The sequence below is a fragment of the Anopheles coluzzii genome, chromosome 3, assembly GCF_943734685.1.
Source record: "Anopheles coluzzii chromosome 3, AcolN3, whole genome shotgun sequence".
NCBI lineage: Eukaryota > Metazoa > Arthropoda > Insecta > Diptera > Culicidae > Anopheles > Anopheles coluzzii.
The window spans coordinates 20,582,401-20,601,784 of NC_064671.1; the positions used below are offsets into that span (position 1 = coordinate 20,582,401).

Sequence of the window (19,384 nt, forward strand, 5' to 3'; positions counted from 1 at the left end):
CTCAACATCGTCCCCTTCGGCATCGTTCCTGCGCTCCAAAATGATGCGCAATTTACGTCAGAGCCGACATTTTCACATTTCGCCGAATGCGGGAGTCGCCGTCGGGCCGCCAGCGACCGAACAGCAGCACCCGACCAGGCCGGTTATGTGTCCGCCGGACCGGAAATCTCGTCTACACAGCAACGATCATCAATTGGTGGGTGACTATCGTTTGTATTTTATTTAATTCGTTAAGTGCTTGCGTTAAGCGTCGAACGAAGCGACGGTTCGTGCGCTTGTACTGTTTGGTGGTTTGCGCAGGGTGCTCTAGTGGAACTCTTGCTCAGTGCCGGTGAATTTGCACTGCTCCTGACAGATGCGGACCGTTTTGAGCGTGTAATCCGTCATGGTGTCTGTAAGCGAGAAAGGATGGGAGAGAGCGAGTGAGAAGAAGAGAAGTGGAACGTTTATTGTACTGATTTAGCGATTACCATGTATTTTTTTATACAAACTAAATATTGATAATAAAGATTTTAGTGTGTTAGAAGCAATTTTGGTTGTTTTTTTATTGTTTTTGAAAGAGGTAAAAAACAACGCGAAATCAGATTTGCTAAGAATTCAGCTAACATTTCTCTTTACTTTGAAAATATTACAATTAAACACAATACAAAACAGCAATACAAAAAGAAACTAAATAATAAGAAACAACTTCATAAAAATGTTTTCCGCAAAAGTCTTGGTAGCAAATTCTTGGTCGCAAAAATCTTGGTCCGGGTCACAACAAAAATCATGGTCACAACATTCTTGGTCGCAAAATTCTTGGTCGAAAAGTTCTTGGTTTTTTTGCGACAATCGCAGAAGTTTTTGCGACAATTGCAAAAGTTTTTGCGACCATTGCAAAAGTTTTTGCGACAATCGCAGAAGTTTTTGCGACAATCGCAGAAGTTTTTGCGACAATCGCAGAAGTTTTTGCGACAATCGCAGAAGTTTTTGCGACAATCGCAGAAGTTTTTGCGACAATCGCAAAAGTCGCAAAAGTTTTTGCGACAATCGCAAAAGTCGCAAAAGTTTTTGCGATAATCGCAAAAGTCGCAAAAGTTTTTGCGACAATCGCAAAAGTCGCAGAAGTTTTTGCGACAATCGCAAAAGTCGCAGAAGTTTTTGCGACAATCGCAAAAGTCGCAAAAGTTTTTGCGACAATCGCAAAAGTCGCAAAAGTTTTTGCGACAATCGCAAAAGTCGCAAAAGTTTTTGCGACAATCACAAAATTCGCAAAAGTTTTTGCAACAATCGCAAAAGTCGCAAAAGTTTTTGCGACAATCTCAAAAGTCACAGAAGTTTTTGCGACAATCTCAAAAGTCGCAAAAGTTTTTGCGACAATCGAAAAAGTCGCAGAAGTTTTTGCGACACTCGCAAAAGTCGCAAAAGTTTTTGCGACAATCGCAAAAGTCGCAGAAGTTTTTGCGACAATCGCAAAAGTCGCAAAAGTTTTTGCGACAATCGCAAAAGTCGCAAAAGTTTTTGCGACAATCGCAGAAGTTTTTGCGACAATCGCAGTAGTTTTTCCGACAATCGCAAAAATCGCAAAAGTTTTTGCGACAATCGCAAAAGTCGCAAAAGTTTTTGCGACAATCGCAAAAGCCGCAAAAGTTTTTGCGACAATCGCAAAAGTCGCAGAAGTTTTTGCGACACTCGCAAAAGTCGCAAAAGTTTTTGCGACACTCGCAAAAGTCGCAAAAGTTTTTGCGACAATCGCAAAAGTCGCAGAAGTTTTTGCGACAATCGCAAAAGTCGCAGAAGTTTTTGCGACAATCGCAGAAGTTTTTGCGACAATCGCAGAAGTTTTTGCGACAATCGCAAAAGTCGCAGAAGTTTTTGCGACAATCACAAAAGTAGCAAAAGTTTTTGCGACAATCGCAAAAGTCACAGAAGTTTTTGCGACAATCGCAAAAGTCGCAAAAGTTTTTGCGACAATCGCAAAAGTCGCAAAAATTGCAAAAGTTTTTGCGACAATCGCAAAAGTCGCAAAAGTTTTTGCGACAATCTCAAAAGTCGCAAAAGTCGCAGAAGTTTTTGCGACAATCGCAAAAGTCGCAAAAGTCGCAAAAGTTTTTGCGACAATCACAAAATTCGCAAAAGTTTTTGCGACAATCGCAAAAGTCGCAAAAGTTTTTGCGACAATCTCAAAAGTCGCAAAAGTCGCAAAAGTTTTTGCGACAATCGCAAAAGTCGCAGAAGTTTTTGCGACAATCTCAAAAGTCGCAAAAGTTTTTGCGACAATCGAAAAAGTCGCAAAAGTTTTTGCGACAATCTCAAAAGTCGCAGAAGTTTTTGCGACAATCTCAAAAGTCGCAAAAGTCGCAAAAGTTTTTGCGACAATCGCAAAAGTCGCAGAAGTTTTTGCGACAATCGCAAAAGTCGCAAAAGTTTTTGCGACAATCTCAAAAGTCGCAAAAGTTTTTGCGACAATCGCAAAAGTCGCAAAAGTTTTTGCGACAATCGCAAAAGTCGCAAAAGTTTTTGCGACAATCTCAAAAGTCGCAAAAGGTTTTGCGACAATCGCAAAAGTCGCAAAAGTTTTTGCGACAATCTCAAACGTCGCAAAAGTTTTTGCGACAATCGCAAAAGTCGCAGAAGTTTTTGCGACAATCGCAAAAGTCGCAAAAGTCGCAAAAGTTTTGGCGACAATCACAAAAGTCGCAAAAGTTTTTGCGACAATCGAAAAAGTCGCAAAAGTCGCAAAAGTTTATGCGACAATCGCAAAAGTTGCAGAAGTTTTTGCGACAATCGCAAAAGTCGCAAAAGTCGCAAAAGTTTTTGCGACAATCTCAAAAGTCGCAAAATTCGCAAAAGTTTATGCGACAATCGCGAAAGTTGCAGAAGTTTTTGCGACAATCGCAAAAGTCGCAAAAGGTTTTGCGACAATCGCAAAAGTCGCAAAAGTTTATGCGAAAATCTCAAAAGTCGCAAAAGTCGCAAAAGTTTTTGCGACAATCGCAAACGTCGCAGAAGTTTTTGCGACAATCGCAAAAGTCGCAAAAGTCGCAGAAAATTTTTTGCGACAATCGCAAAAGTCGCAAAAGTCGCAAAAGTTTTTGCGACAATCGCAAAAGTCGCAAAAGTTTTTGCGACAATCGCAAAAGTCGCAAAAGTTTTTGCGACAATCTCAAAAGTCGCAAAAGTCGCAAAAGTTTTTGCGACAATCGCAAAAGTCGCAAAAGTTTTTGCGACAATCGCAAAAGTCGCAGAAAATTTTGCGACAATCGCAAAAGTCGCAGAAGTTTTTGCGACAATCTCAAAAGTCGCAAAAGTTTTTGCGACAATCTCAAAAGTCGCAAAAGTCGCAAAAGTTTTTGCGACAATCTCAAAAGTCGCAAAAGTCGCAAAAGTTTTTGCGACAATCGCAAAAGTCGCAAAAGTTTTTGCGACAATCTCAAAAGTCGCAAAAGTTTTTGCGACAATCTCAAAAGTCGCAAAAGTTTTTGCGACAATCTCAAAAGTCGCAAAAGTCGCAAAAGTTTTTGCGACAATCTCAAAAGTCGCAGAAGTTTTTGCGACAATCTCAAAAGTCGCAGAAGTTTTTGCGACAAACTCAAAAGTCGCAAAAGTTTTTGCGACAATCGCAAAAGTCGCAAAAGTTTTTGCGACAATCGCAAAAGTCGCAAAAGTTTTTGCGACAATCACAAAATTCGCAAAAGTTTTTGCGACAATCGCAAAAGTCGCAAAAACTTTTGCGACAATCGCAAAAGTCGCAAAAGTTTTTGCGACAATCTCAAAAGTCGCAAAAGTCGCAAAAGTTTTTGCAACAATCTCAAAAGTCGCAAAAGTTTTTGCGACAATCTCAAAAGTCGCAAAAGTTTTTGCGACAATCGAAAAAGTCGCAAAAGTTTTTGCGACAATCTCAAAAGTCGCAGAAGTTTTTGCGACAATCTCAAAAGTCGCAAAAGTCGCAGAAGTTTTTGCGACAATCGCAAAAGTCGCAAAAGTTTTTGCGACAATCACAAAAGTCGCAAAAGTTTTTGCGACAATCGAAAAAGTCGCAAAAGTTTTTGCGACAATCTCAAACGTCGCAAAAGTTTTTGCGACAATCGCAAAAGTCGCAAAAGTCGCAAAAGTTTTGGCGACAATCACAAAAGTCGCAAAAGTTTTTGCGACAATCGAAAAAGTCGCAAAAGTCGCAAAAGTTTTTGCGACAATCTCAAAAGTCGCAGAAGTTTTTGCGACAATCGCAAAAGTCGCAAAAGTCGTAAAAGTTTTTGCGACAATCTCAAAAGTCGCAAAAGTCGCAAAAGTTTATGCGACAATCGCAAAAGTTGCAGAAGTTTTTGCGACAATCGCAAAAGTCGCAAAAGTCGCAAAAGTTTTTGCGACAATCTCAAAAGTCGCAGAAGTTTTTGCGACAATCGCAAAAGTCGCAGAAGTTTTTGCGACAATCGCAAAAGTCGCAAAAGTTTTTGCGACAATCGCAAAAGTCGCAAAAGTTTTTGCGACAATCTCAAAAGTCGCAAAAGTTTTTGCGACAATCGCAAAAGTCGCAGAAGTTTTTGCGACAATCGCAAAAGTCGCAAAAGTCGCAAAAGTTTTTGCGACAATCGCAAAAGTCGCAAAAGTCGCAAAAGTTTTTGCGACAATCGCAAAAGTCGCAGAAGTTTTTGCGACAATCGCAAAAGTCGCAAAAGTCGCAGAAAATTTTTTGCGACAATCGCAAAAGTCGCAGAAGTTTCTGCGACAATCGCAAAAGTCGCAAAAGTCGCAAAAGTTTTTGCGACAATCGCAAAAGTCGCAAAAGTTTTTGCGACAATCTCAAAAGTCGCAGAAAATTTTGCGACAATCGCAAAAGTTGCAGAAGTTTTTGCGACAATCGCAAAAGTCGCAAAAGTTTTTGCGACAATCACAAAAGTCGCAGAAGTTTTTGCGACAATCGAAAAAGTCGCAAAAGGTTTTGCGACAATCTCAAAAGTCGCAAAAGTCGCAAAAGTTTTTGTGACAATCGCAAAAGTCGCAAAAGTTTTTGCGACAATCGCAAAAGTCGCAGAAAATTTTGCGACAATCGCAAAAGTCGCAGAAGTTTTTGCGACAATCTCAAAAGTCGCAAAAGTTTTTGCGACAATCTCAAAAGTCGCAAAAGTTTTTGCGACAATCGAAAAAGTCGCAAAAGTTTTTGCGACAATCTCAAAAGTCGCAAAAGTTTTTGCGACAATCTCAAAAGTCGCAAAAGTCGCAAAAGTTTTTGCGACAATCTCAAAAGTCGCAAAAGTCGCAAAAGTTTTTGCGACAATCGCAAAAGTCGCAAAAGTTTTTGCGACAATCTCAAAAGTCGCAAAAGTTTTTGCGACAATCTCAAAAGTCGCAAAAGTTTTTGCGACAATCTCAAAAGTCGCAAAAGTCGCAAAAGTTTTTGCGACAATCTCAAAAGTCGCAAAAGTCGCAAAAGTTTTTGCGACAATCACAAAATTCGCAAAAGTTTTTGCGACAATCGCAAAAGTCGCAAAAGTTTTTGCGACAATCTCAAAAGTCGCAAAAGTCGCAAAAGTTTTTGCGACAATCGCAAAAGTCGCAGAAGTTTTTGCGACAATCTCAAAAGTCGCAAAAGTTTTTGCGACAATCGCAAAAGTCGCAGAAGTTTTTGCGACAATCGCAAAAGTCGCAAAAGTTTTTGCGACAATCTCAAAAGTCGCAAAAGTTTTTGCGACAATCGCAAAAGTCGCAAAAGTTTTTGCGACAATCGCAAAAGTCGCAAAAGTTTTTGCGACAATCTCAAAAGTCGCAAAAGGTTTTGCGACAATCGCAAAAGTCGCAAAAGTTTTTGCGACAATCTCAAAAGTCGCAAAAGTCGCAAAAGTTTTTGCGACAATCGCAAAAGTCGCAGAAGTTTTTGCGACAATCGCAAAAGTCGCAAAAGTCGCAGAAAATTTTTTGCGACAATCGCAAAAGTCGCAAAAGTCGCAAAAGTTTTTGCGACAATCGCAAAAGTCGCAAAAGTTTTTGCGACAATCGCAAAAGTCGCAAAAGTTTTTGCGACAATCTCAAAAGTCGCAAAAGTCGCAAAAGTTTTTGCGACAATCGCAAAAGTCGCAGAAAATTTTGCGACAATCGCAAAAGTCGCAGAAGTTTTTGCGACAATCTCAAAAGTCGCAAAAGTTTTTGCGACAATCTCAAAAGTCGCAAAAGTCGCAAAAGTTTTTGCGACAATCTCAAAAGTCGCAAAAGTCGCAAAAGTTTTTGCGACAATCGCAAAAGTCGCAAAAGTTTTTGCGACAATCTCAAAAGTCGCAAAAGTTTTTGCGACAATCTCAAAAGTCGCAAAAGTTTTTGCGACAATCTCAAAAGTCGCAAAAGTCGCAAAAGTTTTTGCGACAATCTCAAAAGTCGCTAAAGTCGCAAAAGTTTTTGCGACAATCTCAAAAGTCGCAGAAGTTTTTGCGACAATCTCAAAAGTCGCAAAAGTTTTTGCAACAAACTCAAAAGTCGCAAAAGTTTTTGCGACAATCGCAAAAGTCGCAAAAGTTTTTGCGACACTCGCAAAAGTCGCAAAAGTTTTTGCGACAATCACAAAATTCGCAAAAGTTTTTGCGACAATCGCAAAAGTCGCAAAAACTTTTGCGACAATCGCAAAAGTCGCAAAAGTTTTTGCGACAATCTCAAAAGTCGCAAAAGTCGCAAAAGTTTTTGCAACAATCTCAAAAGTCGCAAAAGTTTTTGCGACAATCTCAAAAGTCGCAAAAGTTTTTGCGACAATCGAAAAAGTCGCAAAAGTTTTTGCGACAATCTCAAAAGTCGCAGAAGTTTTTGCGACAATCTCAAAAGTCGCAAAAGTCGCAAAAGTTTTTGCGACAATCGCAAAAGTCGCAAAAGTTTTTGCGACAATCACAAAAGTCGCAAAAGTTTTTGCGACAATCGAAAAAGTCGCAAAAGTTTTTGCGACAATCTCAAACGTCGCAAAAGTTTTTGCGACAATCGCAAAAGTCGCAAAAGTCGCAAAAGTTTTTGCGACAATCACAAAAGTCGCAAAAGTTTTTGCGACAATCGCAAAAGTCGCAAAAGTCGCAAAAGTTTTTGCGACAATCGCAAAAGTCGCAGAAGTTTTTGCGACAATCGCAAAAGTCGCAAAAGTCGCAGAAAATTTTTTGCGACAATCGCAAAAGTCGCAGAAGTTTTTGCGACAATCGCAAAAGTCGCAAAAGTCGCAAAAGTTTTTGCGACAATCGCAAAAGTCGCAAAAGTTTTTGCGACAATCTCAAAAGTCGCAGAAAATTTTGCGACAATCGCAAAAGTCGCAAAAGTTTTTGCGACAATCGCAAAAGTCGCAAAAGTTTTTGCGACAATCACAAAAGTCGCAGAAGTTTTTGCGACAATCGAAAAAGTCGCAAAAGGTTTTGCGACAATCTCAAAAGTCGCAAAAGTCGCAAAAGTTTTTGTGACAATCGCAAAAGTCGCAAAAGTTTTTGCGACAATCGCAAAAGTCGCAGAAAATTTTGCGACAATCGCAAAAGTCGCAAAAGTTTTTGCGACAATCTCAAAAGTCGCAAAAGTTTTTGCGACAATCTCAAAAGTCGCAAAAGTTTTTGCGACAATCGAAAAAGTCGCAAAAGTTTATGCGACAATCTCAAAAGTCGCAAAAGTTTTTGCGACAATCTCAAAAGTCGCAAAAGTTTTTGCGACAATCTCAAAAGTCGCAAAAGGTTTTGCGACAATCGCAAAAGTCGCAAAAGTTTTTGCGACAATCTCAAAAGTCGCAAAAGTTTTTGCGACAATCTCAAAAGTCGCAAAAGGTTTTGCGACAATCGCAAAAGTCGCAAAAGTTTTTGCGACAATCTCAAAAGTCGCAGAAAATTTTGCGACAATCGCAAAAGTCGCAAAAGTTTTTGCGACAATCGCAAAAGTCGCAAAAGTTTTTGCGACAATCACAAAAGTCGCAGAAGTTTTTGCGACAATCGAAAAAGTCGCAAAAGGTTTTGCGACAATCTCAAAAGTCGCAAAAGTCGCAAAAGTTTTTGTGACAATCGCAAAAGTCGCAAAAGTTTTTGCGACAATCGCAAAAGTCGCAGAAAATTTTGCGACAATCGCAAAAGTCGCAAAAGTTTTTGCGACAATCTCAAAAGTCGCAAAAGTTTTTGCGACAATCTCAAAAGTCGCAAAAGTTTTTGCGACAATCTCAAAAGTCGCAAAAGTTTTTGCGACAATCTCAAAAGTCGCTAAAGTCGCAAAAGTTTTTGCGACAATCTCAAAAGTCGCAAAAGTTTTTGCGACAATCTCAAAAGTCGCAAAAGTTTTTGCGACAATCGAAAAAGTCGCAAAAGTTTATGCGACAATCTCAAAAGTCGCAAAAGTTTTTGCGACAATCTCAAAAGTCGCAAAAGTTTTTGCGACAATCTCAAAAGTCGCAAAAGGTTTTGCGACAATCGCAAAAGTCGCAAAAGTTTTTGCGACAATCTCAAAAGTCGCAGAAAATTTTGCGACAATCGCAAAAGTCGCAAAAGTTTTTGCGACAATCGCAAAAGTCGCAAAAGTTTTTGCGACAATCACAAAAGTCGCAGAAGTTTTTGCGACAATCGAAAAAGTCGCAAAAGGTTTTGCGACAATCTCAAAAGTCGCAAAAGTCGCAAAAGTTTTTGTGACAATCGCAAAAGTCGCAAAAGTTTTTGCGACAATCGCAAAAGTCGCAGAAAATTTTGCGACAATCGCAAAAGTCGCAGAAGTTTTTGCGACAATCTCAAAAGTCGCAAAAGTTTTTGCGACAATCTCAAAAGTCGCAAAAGTTTTTGCGACAATCGAAAAAGCCGCAAAAGTTTATGCGACAATCTCAAAAGTCGCAAAAGTTTTTGCGACAATCTCAAAAGTCGCAAAAGTCGCAAAAGTTTTTGCGACAATCTCAAAAGTCGCAAAAGTCGCAAAAGTTTTTGCGACAATCGCAAAAGTCGCAAAAGTTTTTGCGACAATCGCAAAAGTCGCAAAAGTTTTTGCGACAATCTCAAAAGTCGCAAAAGTTTTTGCGACAATCTCAAAAGTCGCAAAAGTCGCAAAAGTTTTTGCGACAATCTCAAAAGTCGCAAAAGTCGCAAAAGTTTTTGCGACAATCTCAAAAGTCGCAGAAGTTTTTGCGACAATCTCAAAAGTCGCAAAAGTTTTTGCGACAATCTCAAAAGTCGCAAAAGTTTTTGCGACAATCGCAAAAGTCGCAGAAGTTTTTGCAACTATCCCAAAAGTCGCAAAAGTTTTTGCGACAATCGCAAAAGTCGCAAAAGTTTTAGCAACAATCACAAAAGTCGCAAAAGTCGCAAAAGTTTTTGCGACAATCGCAAAAGTCGCAAAAGTTTTTGCGACAATCACAAAAGTCGCAGAAGTTTTTGCGACAATCGAAAAAGTCGCAAAAGTCGCAAAAGTTTTTGCGACAATCGCAAAAGTCGCAGAAGTTTTTGCGACAATCGCAAAAATCGCAAAAGTCGCAAAAGTTTTTGCGACAATCGCAAAAGTCGCAGAAGTTTTTGCGACAATCGCAAGAGTCGCAAAAGTCGCAGAAAATTTTTTGCGACAATCGCAAAAGTCGCAGAAGTTTTTGCGACAATCGCAAAAGTCGCAAAAGTCGCAAAAGTTTTTGCGACAATCGCAAAAGTCGCAAAAGTTTTTGCGACAATCTCAAAAGTCGCAAAAGTCGCAAAAGTTTTTGCGACAATCGCAAAAGTCGCAGAAGTTTTTGCGACAATCGCAAAAGTCGCAAAAGTCGCAGAAAATTTTTTGCGACAATCGCAAAAGTCGCAAAAGTCGCAAAAGTTTTTGCGACAATCGCAAAAGTCGCAGAAGTTTTTGCGACAATCGCAAGAGTCGCAAAAGTCGCAGAAAATTTTTTGCGACAATCGCAAAAGTCGCAGAAGTTTTTGCGACAATCGCAAAAGTCGCAAAAGTCGCAAAAGTTTTTGCGACAATCACAAAAGTCGCAAAAGTTTTTGCGACAATCTCAAAAGTCGCAGAAGTTTTTGCGACAATCTCAAAAGTCGCAAAAGTCGCAAAAGTTTTTGCGACAATCGCAAAAGTCGCAGAAGTTTTTGCGACAATCTCAAAAGTCGCAAAAGTTTTTGCGACAATCGAAAAAGTCGCAAAAGTTTTTGCGACAATCTCAAAAGTCGCAGAAGTTTTTGCGACAATCTCAAAAGTCGCAAAAGTCGCAAAAGTTTTTGCGACAATCGCAAAAGTCGCAGAAGTTTTTGCGACAATCGCAAAAGTCGCAAAAGTTTTTGCGACAATCTCAAAAGTCGCAAAAGTTTTTGCGACAATCTCAAAAGTCGCAAAAGTTTATGCGACAATCGCAAAAGTCGCAAAAGTTTTTGCGACAATCACAAAAGTCGCAAAAGTCGCAAAAGTTTTTGCGACAATCGAAAAAGTCGCAAAAGTTTTTGCGACAATCGCAAAAGTCGCAGAAGTTTTTGCGACAATCTCAAAAGTCGCAAAAGTCGCAAAAGTTTTTGCAACAATCGCAAAAGTCGCAAAAAATTTTGCGACAATCGCAAAAGTCGCAGAAGTTTTTGCGACAATCTCAAAAGTCGCAAAAGTTTTTGCGACTATCGCAAAAGTCGCAAAAACTTTTGCGACAATCGCAAAAGTCGCAGAAAATTTTGCGACAATCGCAAAAGTCGCAGAAGTTTTTGCGACAATCTCAAAAGTCGCAAAAGTTTTTGCGACTATCGCAAAAGTCGCAAAAACTTTTGCGACAATCGCAAAAGTCGCAGAAAATTTTGCGACAATCGCAAAAGTCGCAAAAGTTTTTGCGACAATCGCAAAAGTCGCAAAAGTTTTTGCGACAATCACAAAAGTCGCAGAAGTTTTTGCGACAATCGAAAAAGTCGCAAAAGGTTTTGCGACAATCTCAAAAGTCGCAAAAGTCGCAAAAGTTTTTGCGACAATCGCAAAAGTCGCAAAAGTTTTTGCGACAATCTCAAAAGTCGCAAAAGTTTTTACGACAATCGCAAAAGTCGCAGAAGTTTTTGCGACCATCGCAAAAGTCGCAGAAGTTTTTGCGACAATCGCAAAAGTCGCAAAAGTTTTTGCGACAATCTCAAAAGTCGCAAAAGTCGCAAAAGTTTTTGCGACAATCGCAAAAGTTTTTGCGACAATCGCAAAAGTCGCAGAAAATTTTGCGACAATCGCAAAAGTCGCAGAAGTTTTTGCGACAATCTCAAAAGTCGCAAAAGTCGCAGAAGTTTTTGCGACAATCGCAAAAGTCGCAAAAGTTTTTGCGACAATCTCAAAAGTCGCAAAAGTTTTTGCGACAATCGCAAAAGTCGCAAAAGTTTTTGCGACAATCGCAAAAGTCGCAAAAGTCGCAAAAGTTTTTGCAACAATCGCAAAAGTCGCAGAAAATTTTGCGACAATCGCAAAAGTCGCAGAAGTTTTTGCGACAATCTCAAAAGTCGCAAAAGTCGCAAAAGTTTTTGCAACAATCGCAAAAGTCGCAGAAAATTTTGCGACAATCGCAAAAGTCGCAGAAGTTTTTGCGACAATCTCAAAAGTCGCAAAAGTCGCAGAAGTTTTTGCGACAATCGCAAAAGTCGCAAAAGTTTTTGCGACAATCTCAAAAGTCGCAAAAGTTTTTGCGACAATCTCAAAAGTCGCAGAAGTTTTTGCGACAATCGCAAAAGTCGCAAAAGTCGCAAAAGTTTTTGCAACAATCGCAAAAGTCGCAGAAAATTTTGCGACAATCGCAAAAGTCGCAGAAGTTTTTGCGACAATCTCAAAAGTCGCAAAAGTCGCAAAAATTTTGCGACAATCGCAAAAGTCGCAAAAGTTTTTGCGACAATCGCAAAAGTTTTTGCGACAATCGCAAAAGTCGCAAAACTTTTGCGACAATCGCAAAAGTCGCAAAAGTTTTTGCGACAATCGCAAAAGTCGCAGAAGTTTTTGCGACAATCGAAAAAGTCGCAAAAGTTTTTGCGACAATCGCAAAAGTCGCAAAAGTTTTTGCGACAATCACAAAAGTCGCAGAAGTTTTTGCGACAATCGAAAAAGTCGCAAAAGTTTTTGCGACAATCTCAAAAGTCGCAGAAGTTTTTGCGACAATCTCAAAAGTCGCAAAAGTCGCAAAAGTTTCTGCGACAATCGCAAAAGTTTTTGCGACAATCGCAAAAGTCGCAAAACTTTTGCGACAATCGCAAAAGTCGCAAAAGTTTTTGCGACAATCGCAAAAGTCGCAAAAGTTTTTGCGACAATCTCAAAAGTCGCAAAAGTCGCAAAAGTTTTTGCGACAATCGAAAAAGTCGCAAAAGTTTTTGCGACAATCGCAAAAGTCGCAGAAGTTTTTGCGACAATCGCAAAAGTCGCAAACGTTTTTGCGACAATCGCAAAAGTCGCAAAAGTTTTTGCGACAATCACAAAAGTCGCAGAAGTTTTTGCGACAATCGCAAAAGTCGCAAAAGTCGCAAAAGTTTTTGCGACAATCGCAAAAGTCGCAAAAGTCGCAGAAGTTTTTGCGACAATCGCAAAAATCGCAAAAGTCGCAAAAGTTTTTGCGACAATCGCAAAAGTCGCAGAAGTTTTTGCGACAATCGAAAAAGTCGCAAAAGTCGCAAAAATTTTGCGACAATCGCAAAAGTCGCAAAAGTTTTTGCAACAATCACAAAAGTCGCAAATGTCGCAAAAGTCGCAAAAGTTTTTGCGACAATCGCAAAAGTCGCAAAAGTTTTTGCGACAATCACAAAAGTCGCAGAAGTTTTTGCGACAATCGCAAAAGTCGCAAAAGTCGCAAAAGTTTTTGCAACAATCGCAAAAGTCGCAGAAAATTTTGCGACAATCGCAAAAGTCGCAGAAGTTTTTGCGACAATCTCAAAAGTCGCAAAAGTTTTTGCGACAATCGCAAAAGTCGCAAAAACTTTTGCGACAATCGCAAAAGTCGCAGAAAATTTTGCGACAATCACAAAAGTCGCAGAAGTTTTTGCGACAATCTCAAAAGTCGCAGAAGTTTTTGCGACAATCTCAAAAGTCGCAAAAGTCGCTAAAGTTTTTGCAACAATCGCAAAAGTCGCAGAAAATGTTGCGACAATCGCAAAAGTCGCAGAAGTTTTTGCGACAATCTCAAAAGTCGCAAAAGTTTTTGCGACAATCGCAAAAGTCGCAAAAACTTTTGCGACAATCGCAAAAGTCGCAGAAAATTTTGCGACAATCACAAAAGTCGCAGAAGTTTTTGCGACAATCTCAAAAGTCGCAGAAGTTTTTGCGACAATCTCAAAAGTCGCAAAAGTCGCTAAAGTTTTTGCAACAATCGCAAAAGTCGCAAAAACTTTTGCGACAATCGCAAAAGTCGCAGAAGTTTTTGCGACAATCTCAAAAGTCGCAAAAGTTTTTGCGACAATCGAAAAAGTCGCAAAAGTTTTTGCGACAATCTCAAAAGTCGCAGAAGTTTTTGCGACAATCTCAAAAGTCGCAAAAGTCGCAGAAGTTTTTGCGACAATCGCAAAAGTCGCAAAAGTCGCAAAAGTTTTTGCGACAATCTTAAAAGTCGCAGAAGTTTTTGCGACAATCTCAAAAGTCGCAAAAGTTTCTGCGACAATCTCAAAAGTCGCAGAAGTTTTTGCGACAATCGCAAAAGTCGCAAAAGTCGCAAAAGTTTTTGCGACAATCTCAAAAGTCGCAAAAGTTTTTGCGACAATCTCAAAAGTCGCAAAAGTTTTTGCGACAATCGCAAAAGTCGCAAAAACTTTTGCGACAATCTCAAAAGTCGCAGAAGTTTTTGCGACAATCGCAAAAGTCGCAAAAGTTTTTGCGACAATCTCAAAAGTCGCAGAAGTTTTTGCGACAATCTCAAAAGTCGCAAAAGTCGCAGAAGTTTTTGCGACAATCGCAAAAGTCGCAAAAGTCGCAAAAGTTTTTGCGACAATCTCAAAAGTCGCAGAAGTTTTTGCGACAATCGCAAAAGTCGCAAAAACTTTTTCGACAATCTCAAAAGTCGCAAAAGTTTTTGCGACAATCGCAAAAGTCGCAAAAACTTTCGCGACAATCTCAAAAGTCGCAAAAGTTTTTGCGACAATCTCAAAAGTCGCAAAAGTTTTTGCGACAATCGCAAAAGTCGCAAAAGTTTTTGCGACAATCGTAAAAGTCGCAGAAGTTTTTGCGACTATCCCAAAAGTCGCAAAAGTTTTTGCGACAATCGCAAAAGTCGCAAAAGTTTTTGCGACAATCGCAAAAGTCGCAAAAGTTTTTGCAACAATCGCAAAAGTCGCAGAAAATTTTGCGACAATCGCAAAAGTCGCAGAAGTTTTTGCGACAATCTCAAAAGTCGCAAAAGTTTTTGCGACAATCTCAAAAGTCGCAGAAGTTTTTGCGACAATCTCAAAAGTCGCAGAAGTTTTTGCGACAATCTCAAAAGTCGCAAAAGTTTTTGCGACAATCTCAAAAGTCGCAGAAGTTTTTGCGACAATCGAAAAAGTCGCAGAAGTTTTTGCGACAATCTCAAAAGTCGCAAAAGTCGCAAAAGTTTTTGCGACAATCGCAAAAGTCGCAGAAGTTTTTGCGACAATCGCAAAAGTCGCAAAAGTCGCAGAAAATTTTTTGCGACAATCGCAAAAGTCGCAGAAGTTTTTGCGACAATCGCAAAAGTCGCAAAAGTCGCAAAAGTTTTTGCGGCAATCGCAAAAGTCGCAAAAGTTTTTGCGACAATCTCAAAAGTCGCAGAAAATTTTGCGACAATCGCAAAAGTCGCAAAAGTTTTTGCGACAATCGCAAAAGTCGCAAAAGTTTTTGCGACAATCACAAAAGTCGCAGAAGTTTTTGCGACAATCGAAAAAGTCGCAAAAGGTTTTGCGACAATCTCAAAAGTCGCAAAAGTCGCAAAAGTTTTTGTGACAATCGCAAAAGTCGCAAAAGTTTTTGCGACAATCGCAAAAGTCGCAGAAAATTTTGCGACAATCGCAAAAGTCGCAGAAGTTTTTGCGACAATCGCAAAAGTCGCAGAAGTTTTTGCGACAATCTCAAAAGTCGCAAAAGTTTTTGCGACAATCGCAAAAGTCGCAAAAGTTTTTGCGACAATCGCAAAAGTCGCAAAAGTTTTTGCGACAATCACAAAAGTCGCAGAAGTTTTTGCGACAATCGAAAAAGTCGCAAAAGTCGCAAAAGTTTTTGCGACAATCGCAAAAGTTTTTGCGACAATCGCAAAAGTCGCAGAAAATTTTGCGACAATCGCAAAAGTTTTTGCGACAATCGCAAAAGTCGCAAAAGTTTTTGCGACAATCTCAAAAGTCGCAAAAGGTTTTGCGACAATCGCAAAAGTCGCAAAAGTTTTTGCGACAATCTCAAAAGTCGCAAAAGTCGCAAAAGTTTTTGCGACAATCGCAAAAGTCGCAGAAGTTTTTGCGACAATCGCAAAAGTCGCAAAAGTCGCAGAAAATTTTTTGCGACAATCGCAAAGGTCGCAAAAGTCGCAAAAGTTTTTGCGACAATCTCAAAAGTCGCAGAAGTTTTTGCGACAATCGCAAAAGTCGCAAAAGTCGCAGGAAATTTTTTGCGACAATCGCAAAAGTCGCAGAAGTTTTTGCGACAATCGCAAAAGTCGCAAAAGTCGCAAAAGTTTTTGCGACAATCGCAAAAGTCGCAAAAGTTTTTGCGACAATCTCAAAAGTCGCAGAAAATTTTGCGACAATCGCAAAAGTCGCAAAAGTTTTTGCGACAATCGCAAAAGTCGCAAAAATTTTTGCGACAATCACAAAAGTCGCAAAAGTCGCAAAAGTTTTTGCGACAATCGAAAAAGTCGCAAAAGTTTTTGCGACAATCGCAAAAGTCGCAGAAGTTTTTGCGACAATCTCAAAAGTCGCAAAAGTCGCAAAGTTTTTGCAACAATCGCAAAAGTCGCAGAAAATTTTGCGACAATCACAAAAGTCGCAGAAGTTTTTGCGACAATCGAAAAAGTCGCAAAAGGTTTTGCGACAATCTCAAAAGTCGCAAAAGTCGCAAAAGTTTTTGCAACAATCGCAAAAGTCGCAAAAGTTTTTGCGACAATCTCAAAAGTCGCAAAAGTTTTTGCGACAATCGCAAAAGTCGCAGAAGTTTTTGCGACAATCGCAAAAGTCGCAGAAAATTTTGCGACAATCGCAAAAGTCGCAAAAGTTTATGCGACAATCGCAAAAGTCGCAAAAGTTTTTGCGACAATCACAAAAGTCGCAAAAGTCGCAAAAGTTTTTGCGACAATCGAAAAAGTCGCAAAAGTTTTTGCGACAATCGCAAAAGTCGCAGAAGTTTTTGCGACAATCTCAAAAGTCGCAAAAAGTCGCAAAAGTTTTTGCAACAATCGCAAAAGTCGCAGAAAATTTTGCGACAATCGCAAAAGTCGCAGAAGTTTTTGCGACAATCTCAAAAGTCGCAAAAGTTTTTGCGACTATCGCAAAAGTCGCATAATATTTTGCGACAATCGCAAAAGTCGCAGAAAATTTTGCGACAATCGCAAAAGTCGCAGAAGTTTTTGCGACAATCTCAAAAGTCGCAAAAGTTTTTGCGACTATCGCAAAAGTCGCAAAAACTTTTGCGACAATCGCAAAAGTCGCAGAAAATTTTGCGACAATCGCAAAAGTCGCAAAAGTTTTTGCGACAATCGCAAAAGTCGCAAAAGTTTTTGCGACAATCACAAAAGTCGCAGAAGTTTTTGCGACAATCGAAAAAGTCGCAAAAGGTTTTGCGACAATCTCAAAAGTCGCAAAAGTCGCAAAAGTTTTTGCGACAATCGCAAAAGTCGCAAAAGTTTTTGCGACAATCTCAAAAGTCGCAAAAGTTTTTACGACAATCGCAAAAGTCGCAGAAGTTTTTGCGACAATCGCAAAAGTCGCAGAAGTTTTTGCGACAATCGCAAAAGTCGCAAAAGTTTTTGCGACAATCTCAAAAGTCGCAAAAGTCGCAAAAGATTTTGCGACAATCGCAAAAGTTTTTGCGACAATCGCAAAAGTCGCAGAAAATTTTGCGACCATCGCAAAAGTCGCAGAAGTTTTTGCGACAATCTCAAAAGTCGCAAAAGTCGCAGAAGTTTTTGCGACAATCGCAAAAGTCGCAAAAGTTTTTGCGACAATCTCAAAAGTCGCAAAAGTTTTTGCGACAATCGCAAAAGTCGCAAAAGTTTTTGCGACAATCTCAAAAGTCGCAAAAGTTTTTGCGACAATCTCAAAAGTCGCAGAAGTTTTTGCGACAATCGAAAAAGTCGCAGAAGTTTTTGCGACAATCTCAAAAGTCGCAAAAGTCGCAAAAGTTTTTGCGACAATCGCAAAAGTCGCAGAAGTTTTTGCGACAATCGCAAAAGTCGCAAAAGTCGCAGAAAATTTTTTGCGACAATCGCAAAAGTCGCAGAAGTTTTTGCGACAATCGCAAAAGTCGCAAAAGTCGCAAAAGTTTTTGCGGCAATCGCAAAAGTCGCAAAAGTTTTTGCGACAATCTCAAAAGTCGCAGAAAATTTTGCGACAATCGCAAAAGTCGCAAAAGTTTTTGCGACAATCGCAAAAGTCGCAAAAGTTTTTGCGACAATCACAAAAGTCGCAGAAGTTTTTGCGACAATCGAAAAAGTCGCAAAAGGTTTTGCGACAATCTCAAAAGTCGCAAAAGTCGCAAAAGTTTTTGTGACAATCGCAAAAGTCGCAAAAGTTTTTGCGACAATCGCAAAAGTCGCAGAAAATTTTGCGACAATCGCAAAAGTCGCAGAAGTTTTTGCGACAATCGCAAAAGTCGCAGAAGTTTTTGCGACAATCTCAAAAGTCGCAAAAGTTTTTGCGACAATCGCAAAAGTCGCAAAAGTTTTTGCGACAATCGCAAAAGTCGCAAAAGTTTTTGCGACAATCACAAAAGTCGCAGAAGTTTTTGCGACAATCGAAAAAGTCGCAAAAGTCGCAAAAGTTTTTGCGACAATCGCAAAAGTTTTTGCGACAATCGCAAAAGTCGCAGAAAATTTTGCGACAATCGCAAAAGTTTTTGCGACAATCGCAAAAGTCGCAAAAGTTTTTGCGACAATCTCAAAAGTCGCAAAAGGTTTTGCGACAATCGCAAAAGTCGCAAAAGTTTTTGCGACAATCTCAAAAGTCGCAAAAGTCGCAAAAGTTTTTGCGACAATCGCAAAAGTCGCAGAAGTTTTTGCGACAATCGCAAAAGTCGCAAAAGTCGCAGAAAATTTTTTGCGACAATCGCAAAGGTCGCAAAAGTCGCAAAAGTTTTTGCGACAATCGCAAAAGTCGCAGAAGTTTTTGCGACAATCGCAAAAGTCGCAAAAGTCGCAGGAAATTTTTTGCGACAATCGCAAAAGTCGCAGAAGTTTTTGCGACAATCGCAAAAGTCGCAAAAGTCGCAAAAGTTTTTGCGACAATCGCAAAAGTCGCAAAAGTTTTTGCGACAATCTCAAAAGTCGCAGAAAATTTTGCGACAATCGCAAAAGTCGCAAAAGTTTTTGCGACAATCGCAAAAGTCGCAAAAATTTTTGCGACAATCACAAAAGTCGCAAAAGTCGCAAAAGTTTTTGCGACAATCGAAAAAGTCGCAAAAGTTTTTGCGACAATCGCAAAAGTCGCAGAAGTTTTTGCGACAATCTCAAAAGTCGCAAAAGTCGCAAAGTTTTTGCAACAATCGCAAAAGTCGCAGAAAATTTTGCGACAATCGCAAAAGTCGCAGAAGTTTTTGCGACAATCTCAAAAGTCGCAAAAGTTTTTGCGACTATCGCAAAAGTCGCAAAAAATTTTGCGACAATCGCAAAAGTCGCAAAAATTTTTGCGACAATCACAAAAGTCGCAAAAGTCGCAAAAGTTTTTGCGACAATCGAAAAAGTCGCAAAAGTTTTTGCGACAATCGCAAAAGTCGCAGAAGTTTTTGCGACAATCTCAAAAGTCGCAAAAGTCGCAAAGTTTTTGCAACAATCGCAAAAGTCGCAAAAAATTTTGCGACAATCGCAAAAGTCGCAGAAGTTTTTGCGACAATCTCAAAAGTCGCAAAAGTTTTTGCGACAATCTCAAAAGTCGCAAAAGTTTTTGCGACAATCGCAAAAGTCGCAAAAGTTTTTGCGACAATCGCAAAAGTCGCAAAAGTTTTTGCGACAATCGCAAAAGTCGCAAAAGTTTTTGCGACAATCTCAAAAGTCGCAGAAAATTTTGCGACAATCGCAAAAGTCGCAAAAGTTTTTGCGACAATCGCAAAAGTCGCAAAAATTTTTGCGACAATCACAAAAGTCGCAAAAGTCGCAAAAGTTTTTGCGACAATCGAAAAAGTCGCAAAAGTTTTTGCGACAATCGCAAAAGTCGCAGAAGTTTTTGCGACAATCTCAAAAGTCGCAAAAGTCGCAAAGTTTTTGCAACAATCGCAAAAGTCGCAGAAAATTTTGCGACAATCGCAAAAGTCGCAGAAGTTTTTGCGACAATCTCAAAAGTCGCAAAAGTTTTTGCGACTATCGCAAAAGTCGCAAAAACTT

General features: G+C 39.6%; 1 protein-coding gene across 1 annotated transcript in view; it reads right to left on the reverse strand.

The window, feature by feature from the left end:
* Positions 1-306: 306 nt before the first annotated feature.
* The window catches only part of LOC125907581 (uncharacterized protein K02A2.6-like), a 140,079-nt gene continuing 121,001 nt past the window's right edge, over positions 307-19,384 (reverse strand). Inside the window, exon 3 of the mRNA XM_049610787.1 lies at positions 307-392. Within this exon, the coding sequence (XP_049466744.1) occupies positions 307-392 (86 nt within the window). The remainder of the gene's footprint in view (positions 393-19,384) is intronic.